The following is a 10,940-nucleotide window of genomic DNA, read 5'->3' as shown; positions in this document are numbered from 1 at the left end:
CTGCCAGATCTGGGAGCAACAGAATCTCATCACTTAGGGTCACTACCGGAAATGGAGAGAGCTTGGGAGTTGGGAGCGTGAGGGAGTCCTAGTACACGGCCGAGGATTGGGAAAGCTTTTCCTAGGCTGGTTCTTCCAATGCACCTCAGTTAAGTATTAGTCATTACTGATATATGTCTAGAATTTTTTCCAAAGTTACACCTATCCGGGTTGAAGAATGCCAATGTTAAGTGTGAAAATAGCCTTAACGCTCTCCCAGGAAAGAGCACATGACAGGAAATCAACTGCAGCAAGACCCTCAAAATCATATACACCCACGGCAAAGAGCAACAATGATTTTTCTCCCCCAACATTTTATTATGAAAAATTTTCAAATATTCAGCAAAGTTAAAAGAATTCTGCAGCAAATTCCTCTAGACCCACCGTTTAGGTTCTCCCATTAACATTTTATTATAACTTACTATATCTCGTATCTATCTTACAGTGATGACTTTTTCTCCAGTAGGATGCCGGCTGCCCCTTGGCTTAAGTCTCTGTTGCAACGGGGAGACAAACAGGCTCACCTAGGTTCGAAACCCCAGAGAGCTAAGAAAAGCAGTACCTTCTGTAAGGACTTTTTGAACTCTTTTGGGGCCAAGTACCTTGGGGAAGAGTTTATTGAAGAGGAAGCTTCTCCCCTCCCTTCTTAAAATTGAAGATTCCTTGAGGATAAGAGAGACTTCTTTCCTCTAGGTGAAACTGAAAGCAGAGCTAGGACTAATGTTGACCCAAACAGTACTTTCATGGGTTTGGCTGCTTTTTGGATAAGAGAGATCTTTTTGGTGTTGAGGTCCTACTTGTTGAATTTCCTCTCTCCCCTTTTCTGGGCAGAGAACACTAGGCACTCATCCTGCCCCCGCACCCCAAAAGTGTTCATATCTCTTAAAGTTACTTAACCTCTCTGTGCCTCCATTGCTTCCTCTGTAAAATGAACCTAATAGCAGTACCTACCCAACAGGATGGTAGGTTCAGTGAGCACAACAGTGCTTTACACACAGTAAGCATTAAATAAATAACGGTTATCACTCATATGCCAAAAGCTCCAGATTTACATCTCCACTTTTGATCTCTCCTCTTCAGATTTATACTATTCAGCCTGTTAAATATTTCCGAGTGTACCAAAGAAAACTCAAACTCAAGATATTCAGAACGTATCCAGAAGTGAACACATTATCTCCCTCTTCATACTGATTTCTCATGTATATGATCTAGGGGAATTTCGCAGCAATGCCAACGGGCCAAGCAATCATTCAGGCACGTACCTTAGACACCTGAATGATCCTCCATACCTTACTGTCCCTCCCCAGTTTATCAGAGTCCTAATTTCATCTCCTACATTTGCATCCCTTCTTGCTAATGAATAGCACCACTGCCTTAATTTAGGCACCATCGTTTCTCATCTAGATTATTTTTAGTCTTTTGCTTCTCTCACAACCACCGCGTTCTTATATTGCTCAAGGATCACTCTCTTCCCTGCAACACCCCTCTTTCCAAAAGATAGTCTCTATCACTCGTTAGCTGTACGAATTTGGGCAAACTGCTTCTAACCTGTGCCTCACTTTCCATTTGTAAAATGGAAATAAGAGTATCAGTCTCAGAGGGTTGTTGTGTAGATTAAATGATTAATCATGCAAAGCACTTAGAACAGTGCCCAGGATATGCAAGTCCTCAAGTGTTGGCTTATTATTAACATTGTAACTATTGTTTTCTCACCTCCATTTTGTTCTTACTCTCAAACCGTTCCCCCTACCTAGAAAATCCTTCTCCATTATGCCAAATACCTTCTGCCCCTCCCCAGGTTTTACTAAGTGTATGTACTTCTATCATGGCACCCACCACAGTGTACTGACATGATTGAAATAGTCCATTCATGTGTCTGATCTTCTCCACCAGAGTATTAACTTCTTGAGGGAAGGGACTCTGGCACGTAGTAAATGGTCAATAAATATTGGCTCAACTGGACCGCAAGGATCAACTCCATCCCCAGGCTGAAGGCCCCGGCCCCGCCCGATTCGGGGGCGGGGCCGAGAGCTCGGCGCGGGGGGTGAGTGGGGGTGGGGGTGGGACTCTTTTTCCTCGCCGTGGCGGCGGAGGCGCACGGCGTGGGTTAGCGGCAAGACGTCGTCGGAGGAAGGCTGAAAAAGCCCAAGGTGCTGCCGTTGCTAGTACAAGTCGGACTTGCTGTCGCCGGAGCCGCGTCTGCACACGTCTCGGACCCAGCGCAGCCCGCCGCCGCGGTCCCGGAGCCCACCCCGTCCTCGCCCGTCCCCGACCCGCAGTGATGGAGCCGGCCACCGCGCTGCCCCCGGGCCCGCGCCCGGCGCTGCCCCTCGGGGGCCCGGGCCCCCTGGGCGAGTTCCTGCCTCCCCCCGAGTGCCCGGTCTTCGAGCCCAGCTGGGAAGAGTTCGCGGACCCCTTCGCTTTCATCCACAAGATCCGGCCCATAGCCGAGCAGACTGGGATCTGTAAGGTGCGGCCGCCGCCGGTGAGTCACGCCGGCACCCCGGATCCTGCTCGCGGCTGGGGGAGGGAGAGAGGACTCGCGGGCTGGGGAGGCCCGAAGCACGGGGGGCGGGGAGCGGGGTCGCCCCGAAGGCCGCGTCAAGTTTGGGGCTGCCCCAGGGTCGGAGTTGAGGCCGGGGGAGGAGGACGGGGCTTCTCCAGGGTGGGAGATGAGGAGCGTGGGAGAGCGGGCGCTTCGGTGGTGCCACCCCGAGGGCCCGGGCGACGCGCGGCCTGGGCGGACCGGTGTGCAGCCGGGCCCGGGGTTCGGGTTCGGTTCCGGATGGAGTGGCGGCCGGGGTGGGCGCGGGGGTGCTTCCTGCCGGAGGCCGGCGGCGTCGCGGGCGAGGAGGGCGGGCGCCGGGCTCGGCGCGGCTCCGCGGGCTGGGGCTCGCCTCCTCCCCCGGGGTGCGGGGGTGTGTGCTGGGTGGGGGTGGGGGACTTGCGAGTTGTCGTGCGCGGAGGAAAGTTTTCAATATGGCGGCGGGAGCCCCTGGTCCTTTGTGTGGTGGCGGCGTCGGCCCGGAGCGGGCCTCACCTGGGCGCCCCACCCTGCAGGCGGGGGCACCCCCCAGCCCCCCGGGCCCCGGGCCTCCTGCTGTCTCCCGGGCCGGGCTCGAGGAGGGGGCGTCCAGCGCTGCCGGGGGGCGGGGAGGAGCCGCGGGGCCGGCCCCGGAGCCGAGGTGTTGTTGTGGGGGGCGTAAGTGTGTGTGGGGGGCGCTTGGGGGCGGCGGGGGGGGGCAGGACCGGCTGCGGAGGGCTCGGTGCCCGCCCGCGCGCCCGGCCGCTCACACACCCGACTTTGGGCCCGGCCGCTCGGCTCCCCGGGGAGGTCTGGACTGTGTTGGTGGGGTGGGGGCGAGGCCGTGCAGTAGGTGGACTTGTCAGACCAGAAGATCTCCGAAGGCTTCACGCGCACTTCCCGCGCCCCCCAACCCGCGGAGGCTGAAATGCAGCCCCACTTCAGCCCTCCGAGCCGTGTGTAAAAGCGCCTCGGGCCTGGGGGCTGCGTGTGAGTGTGTGTGTGTGTGTGTGTGAGGGGTGGGGTGTTGCTGAAGTCATTCCTAACGGCTCCAACGTTCGCTGAGCAGAGCCCGGCCAGCCCTTCCCTGTCCCCCACCCCCACCCCCACCCGGAACTGGGTGCGCGCCTACACCCCTGTTTTTTTGCCCACCTTGCGGATGGTCCGAGTCCGAGTTGGCCTAAGGGACGGTTGGACGGGCTGGGACCGTTGGGAAGGATGTTTAACTGCTTTTCCTACAGTTTAAGAATCTTCTCCCCACTGTCCTCCCCGCCCCCCACCCCACCCCACCCCCCCACTCCCACCCTCGTTGGAGGAAGATTCCCCCCCCCCAAATCCCTTTCTTTCTTAAGCTTGCTCTTTGTAATGACATTTGGAGTTGCAGGGGTTCTGTGTGTAATTATTCTGGTTTGGAAAAGCAGTTTTGAGGGAGATCTGTCTATATGTCTTCTTTCTCCGGTCTCCCATCTCCTTCCCCCCAAAATTAAAACACAGACACTACACTTTGGTTTTTCTTGGACAAGTTTGAAGATGGAGATGAAACCTATGCTTCAGAAAATAACTGGTCAGCTAGTATGGGGGAAATGTTTGAAAATAGAACCATTTCTTTCAAAAAGTGGATAAGGTTGATTCTTGTTGCTTAAGGGAAGTACATTTCTTCTAGAGTGCAAAGAGGCCTGCAGAAGTTGTAGCCGGAGCTTATTAGAGCTAAGGTTTTAATTGAAGAACAGGTCATGTTTCAAACATTTAGCAGTTTAGTTTTATGTCAAATGCTAGGAAGGGTGAATGTGAGTATTCATTTGCATAAAAGATTTTATTCAGAAATTAGGCAACTTGATTAAGTTCTTGGTAACCAAAATGTGTGGAGTCGGGTTCCTGGGAGTGAGAGTTGTCCTCCATGTTGGTATTGTGGTATACTAGGGCTGGGGTAAACCCTTTATTATTCTGTGCCTTTTATAGGACCCTTTCCCAAAAAGATAGTGTTGGCTCTGGTTAGGTTTGGCTACCCATTTCTTCATCTTGGCTAGGATATTAATGGTAAGCAGCGTTGCAAAATGTGTGATCATATTGCCTTTTCCCATTCTGAATGCCAGACAGACATGATGGCCACCATTTTGTATTGAGAGTAGTACATTCTACAGCCTGAGAAAGGGTGTTAAAAGAGGATAATCTACAAACATAACCAATGCTCTGTTTTGGAGACCTTCTTTGTGTGAGGGGGGCTTTCGTCGTCCTTTGTTTAACAAACTCCTGTGCCAAATGGAAAGAGTTTGTTGTTGATATAACCACAAAAAGGGAAATCTTTCCAGAAGTTGTAGCTCTTGAAGAAGGGTCTTGTTGGAACAAAGGTATCTTAAGGGATGTAAACAGTCTTTGTTTTAGAACCTGAAGCTGTGAACAAGTGGTTTCATATACTTGAAATAAAGCAACAAAAAACCCAAGAGGTATGGAATATTGTCCATAGTATAGCTATATAATGCCTGTGTTTCTAGATGATTTTTGTTCTCTCATTTTTTGGAATACAAGTGGCTGTATTAAAATAGAGATGGGGTCTGTTGGTATTTGTCGTTCGGCGGTTAGGGGAAGAATTATAAAGCATTTCTATTTCCTTTTGTTCTTATCTTTGTATCTTTAATTAATGTTACTTACATAGTTTCAGTTTATAGCTGCTTTCTGTGAGGGTCCTAAACTGTTTTGCTTCTGAAAACTTGGGGTTCACAGACTTTTGTGAAATTATAGTAAGGTAAATGTGATAAAAGGTAATAAATTAAGAAAACTGTTAAATCCTGAGTTTTAAAGAGGGAAATAAATCTTTTTCAAATTATATCAAGTATGTAGGATAACCAGGCTTATTTCCTGGGATTTAAATTTTTTTTAATTTACAATTAATCTGACTTCTGGTTTTGCTACGTTTAAAATGCACATTTTCATTTCCTTCTTGATGTAGTTAGATGTCTTTTTAAGGACACATTTTCCATGTTGCTTTGTGCTATTTGGAACTGATTAATTTTAGGAGTGTAATTATTAGGCAAAAAATAGTTGGCTGCTCAGTGAATACTTTTTTGAGTCTCCCAAGTTTGATTGGAATATATTTGATGGCTTTTATAACTTTCTTTGTTGCCCTCAAATGTCTAACATTTGGCCATAGATAGGCAGATTCCACATATTTCTTTGGCAGTGTCCAAAAATCAGGGATTTAAATCAAACCCCAGATGGCACAATAGACACATTTTTTCAACTTTAACTTCCTGTGGGTCATTAGTTTGATTTCTTCATCTTTATAGGCAAAGTGTAAAATTTCCAAGTGTTTTTTAATACAGTCAGCATCTTTGAGTGAGCCTGATGGTTCTACCATTAGGAAAAGGGAGGAACTTAAATACACATTTCTTTGTATGGTTAGAGGTGTTAATGATATGGAGCTCATTTACTCTCATTCCAGCCTATCAATCTCCCTAATTTTAGGTTTGATTGACTTTGGCCTAACCCTCTCTGTTGTTTTCCCAGTTCCTTTGGTGTCTCAGAATTTTTCTCTGGTTGTGATTCTTTAGCCACCTTAGACCCCTTACGATTTGGAAAAAAGGCTTATTAATAGAAATGTCCTTGAGTGAAAGAAGAACTTATAATTACTTAAAAAAAAATAACAGCTTTATTGAGATATAATTCATATACCTTATAATTCATCAATTTACAATGTGATGCTTAGTAGTTTTAAGTAGTTTCAGAGCTGTAAAACCATCACCACAATCAATGTTAGAACATTTTCATCACTCCCAAAAGAAACCCTGTACCCACTTTTAAGACAAATTTAGGACTATACTGGTCAGAAGAAAAACTTTTTTCTCACTTAATAGGAGACTGGATTAAGTCCTACAGGTATAGTTTGAAAGTGTCTGCCTTAAACAACATAAAAACAAACTTCATTTCTTACTAGTTTTTGAATGGGTGTTTAGCGGAATTTGACTTTGCCAGTGGTAAATTGTAAATTGGTCACATGGGGGGAGCCACGAACCTATCCACCTAGTTGTAACTTTCAGTGAACTAATCAGCAAAATTAATAGGCTTTTAGAATAGAATGTGAGTGATATCATAAATACATGAGGCAGCTCAGCTTAAGATTCATACCCCCACTGGAAAAATTTCCCTACCAGTGATTATAGGATTTGTTTTTAAACATGCAACCTGAACCTCTTTAAAGAGTAAAATGGATTGAGAATTGCCTTTGAAAAGTGTTAATGTTGTGTTAAAGCTGGGATTTGAATTCTTTTCATTATTGAGATACACTGATAAGAAAAAATTAGGGAAAATTTATTAGCCCTCAATTTTAATCTTTGTCTCTAAGGTACTTAATTTTCTTTATGATGTGTTGGCCTAAATTTAAGAGTATTTCTGTGATAGATCAGCAGAACTTATTTGCTTAATTTGGGGGACAACAACAAAGTTCAGGATGTTTAGGATACTTTAATATGCAGATAGAAATCTTCCAGTGAGAGAATTTTCTTTTAGAAAGGAAAATATCATTGTAAACCGTTGGATAAATAAATAAATAAATAAATAAAATTGAATCTGGCTTATGTGCTGTAAATGGGTATTTTTCTAGAGTTTTGTAACTTGTCTTAATTGGACCACATTAAACTTCGGCTATAGAAAAGGATAAAGAGAGAACTCATGCCCCCCCACCCCCCCCAGTGAAAGTGCTAATTAGGTTCCTGGATTTAGGTTCCAGGAACCCTACTTGTGTACCTCTTTCCAAAGGCCGTATATAAGTTTAAAAAACCAGGAACCTAGAAAATCCTTGCTTTCCTCATTGTACAGACCTTTCAGCTTAATTCGTGTTGAGTTAGTGGTGATTTTTCCTTGCTAAGAGAATTAGATATTCTCTGGAGATTATGCTAACACACCTGTTTTAAGTGCAGAACAACCTCAAAAAAAACTTTTTTTTTTTTGCCAACCTCAAAAAAAAAATTAAGTGGAATAAATGTTGGGAATTAAAGGGTTGTCTATACTTTCCTTTCTGAAATTTTAAGTTTGGGTCACTTGAAGAGGCATCACCAGAGGCAAACTGATGAGTCCCTTTGGGGTAAGGGGTGGGTAGAGTGGTACTTTGGGAAAGCCATTAACACTTGGGCTTCTCCTATTTTGCTTTATGTTAAAGTTTGAGAGGGGCGCCTGGGTGGCTCAGTTGGCTAAGCGGTTGTCTTCGGCTCAGGTCATGATCTCAGGTCCTGGGATGGAGGCCCGCATCAGGGAGCCTGCTTCCCTCTCTCCCTTTGCTGCTCCCCCTGCTTGTGCCCTCTCTCTGTCAAATAAATAAATCTTTATTGTTTAAGATTTTATTTATTTATTTGACAGAGAGAGAGACACAGCGAGAGAGGGAACACAAGCAGGGGGAGTGGGAGAGGGAGAAGCAGGCTTACCGCCCAGCAGGGAGCCCACTGTGAGGCTTGATCCCAGGACCCTGAGATCATGACTTGAGCCAAAGGCAGACACCTAACAACCGAGCCACCCAGGTGCCCCAATAAATAAAATCTTTAAAAAAAATAAAGTTTGAGAAACTTATAACTGGATTTTTAAAATCTAATTTGTGAGAAACTTGTTTGAGACATGAGAATTGTATGCAGCATAACAGGGACTTTTTTGTAAACTGCTGTGTCTTAGCATGGGATTAAAGAAAAAAATTAAAGGAGATGCTACCTTCGTACACCTCCAAAAATTCTTCCGAAAATGCTTCTTTTTATGTCATTAACTATTAGATGATTTCTATGGTGAATGTGTTTTTTATAACCCCCAAGTTTATGAACCAGACTAATGAGGAAAATCTGCTGCCGGGGTACTGAGACATTTCTGTTCCATAATGTTCGATGTTTGGAACAAAGATGTGGAATTTGACTAAATGCATTCTTATAAGTCCTTTTTTTTTTTTTTTAAAACATTTAAACATTCAGATCTTTCATTGTAGACCATTCCTCTTAAAGTATCTATCATTGCCTTGTACCTTTAGACATGGTCTAGAGTCATCCCATCTGTTTATCTTTTTTTTTTTCTTTTTTTATCATGGATACTTTCTTTCTGGACAGAAAGATTACTTTGCTCTGCCAGGGCTATCACTTCCAGTGTGTAAGGTAAAATTTTTTTATTATGAAAATACTCAAGCATACACAAAAGCATAGAGAATGTAGTCCTTTTAGCTATTTTCCTGGATATAGAGGAGCAGAAAGCAGATTAGCAGCATTGGGATTGAGAGTAAACTAGTGACCTTCAGTTGTAGAGAACAGTTTTGCTTAGCTTTTTGTCTTCTAAAGGGTGTGAGTGAGATTTGGGCAGTTAGGAATGGGATTTCTAGCCTTTAGTGAGTGATGGTCACTTTACCCAATTAGAATGGAGATTGTATTTTTCAAATTTTTTTTTAAGGTTTTATTTTTAAGTAGTCTCTGTATCCAATGTGGGACTCGAACCTACAGCCCAGAGATCAAGACTCTCACGCTCCACTGACTGAGCCAGCCAGGCACCCCTGTATTTCTCAATTTTAATCAGTGGCTTTGTTGCGTTATTACACATTACTGGAAACTGTGCGGAAATTTGACTATCTTCAGGCCAACTCTTGGCACCCGGAAGTTTGGTGGTGGTGGTTGGAGTAGGTGGTGGTTGGAGGGTATTCTCTGCAAACATCATTCCATACTTTATTTGTCCATTTTCCTGTCTGCCAGGCTATCTCAACTGTTTTCTCCCTTGGGGGACCAACTGTGGCGGCATAGCTCCTTCCTTGTAACATGGCTTGGGATAGGCATGTCAAAGTACTGTTTGCACCCATTACAATTGCTGTAGGGGAAGAGAATCTGAAATTCCTTCTGGAAAAGGAGTTTTAAGGAAATGAGAATCAAAGGGGTCTAATGAGTTGTTGGTTAGGTTGTTAGGTTCACTTTTCTGTGAAGAGTGGTAGTTTGGCCTTCACCTTGATGGTGCAGTTTCTGTTTCATCAGAATGCTGATAAACATTTCTGTGATGTCAAAAGTTTAAAAAGACCAGTTTAAAAATCAGGTCACTGAAAAATGTTTTCTGTCAATAACCCCTTAAAATCTAATTGCTTTCCCCACCAAAAGAATAACTTAATTTCTCAGATAGGAAACTAGTTAAACACCAGGCAGAAGATCACATAATGAATGGTTTTTTTAGAAGGGGTTGATTCCATTTCACTTGGTAATGTGTTATTTTACAATAGATGTAAAATTTAAGGAATATTTTGCCTGGGTAAAAATAAGCTTTAATGGGGTGCCTGGGTGGCTCAGTCGTTAGGCGTCTGCCTTCGGCTCAGGTCATGATCTACGGGTCCTGGGATCGAGCCCTTCGTGGGACTCCTTGCTCTGCAGGGAGCCTGCTTCTCCCTCTCCCACTCCCACTGCTTGTGTTCCCTCTCGCTGTGTCTCTCTCTGTCAAATAAATAAATAAAATCTTGAAAAATAAAGAAAAATAAGCTTTATCAAGGGGAATGTATGTGGATTATTATTTTTTAAGTCTGTTCCTTTATTTTTTTTAAAGATTTTATTTATTTGAAAGAGAGAGTGAGAGAGCACGAGCAGGGCGAGGAGTAGAGGGAGAGGGAGAAGCAGACTCCCACTGAGCAAGGAGCCCAACTGGGGCTTGATCCCAGGACTCCAGGACCATGACCCGAACCGAAGGCATACGCTTAACCAGCTGAGCCACCCAGGCACCCCTAAAGTCTGTTCCTTTATTATGTAAAGGAAGGAGTCGGGTATTTCTAGATTTTTGAGCATAAGTGGGTAGAGTTCTGAGTCTACTTCTCATGACCTTGGACAATGTCATTTTTCTCTAATGTATGCCTTCTCATCTGCTATAAGGGGATCTGACACTGACCTAGGGCTGCTGTCCAGATTAATTAATTGATGGATTGCAAGGAGCTTAAATCCTAAAGCTTTATTTGTTCACTGCTAAGAAGAGTCTGGGGACAGATTTAGTGAGACAAGGGTTAGTGCCAAATATGTATCCCTCCTTTTCCCCTACAGTGAGGGGATTTTTAAAAAGTGAAACTTGCAAAGTCAAAAGCTCAGCATCAGAACTACAATATACAGAATGTAATTCTATTGGTCTAGGTGAAGCTTGTCTATTCCTAGATATTTTAAAAAATTAGATTAAAATCTTTTTTCAAGTAGAGCTGTTATAAACTATTTCAGAAAATTTGCAGGTGCATATGTTATGTGTGTCTTGTGTAGTGTGCATATTCAGGCAAGAGTTTGTATTAGGTGAGCTTTGTGTTAAGAAATGTTTAAAATTATTTAAATTTCTCCTAGTATGAAATGGCTGTGATGCTGTTGAAGCCCTGCACATGGAGGGCATTGTATCTTACCTAACAATTTAAATAACC

General features: G+C 44.4%; 1 protein-coding gene across 2 annotated transcripts in view; it reads left to right on the top strand.

Moving 5' to 3' along the window:
• The first annotated feature begins 2,149 nt into the window (after positions 1-2,149).
• The window catches only part of KDM5B (lysine demethylase 5B), an 81,166-nt gene continuing 72,375 nt past the window's right edge, over positions 2,150-10,940 (top strand). The window contains exon 1 of one of the 2 annotated variants that reach the window (XM_025855045.2): positions 2,150-2,524. In XM_025855045.2, the coding sequence (XP_025710830.1) occupies positions 2,321-2,524 (204 nt within the window). In that variant the 5' untranslated portion in view covers positions 2,150-2,320. The remainder of the gene's footprint in view (positions 2,525-10,940) is intronic. The other variant, XM_025855046.2, reaches the window with a different exon arrangement.

Source organism: Callorhinus ursinus, unplaced genomic scaffold, assembly GCF_003265705.2.
Source record: "Callorhinus ursinus isolate GAN/ISIS: 27379988/994484 unplaced genomic scaffold, GSC_fseal_2.0 scaffold57, whole genome shotgun sequence".
Lineage (NCBI taxonomy): Eukaryota > Metazoa > Chordata > Mammalia > Carnivora > Otariidae > Callorhinus > Callorhinus ursinus.
Note: the sequence above shows the minus strand (reverse complement) of the source record. Positions and strands in the feature narration are given on the sequence as shown.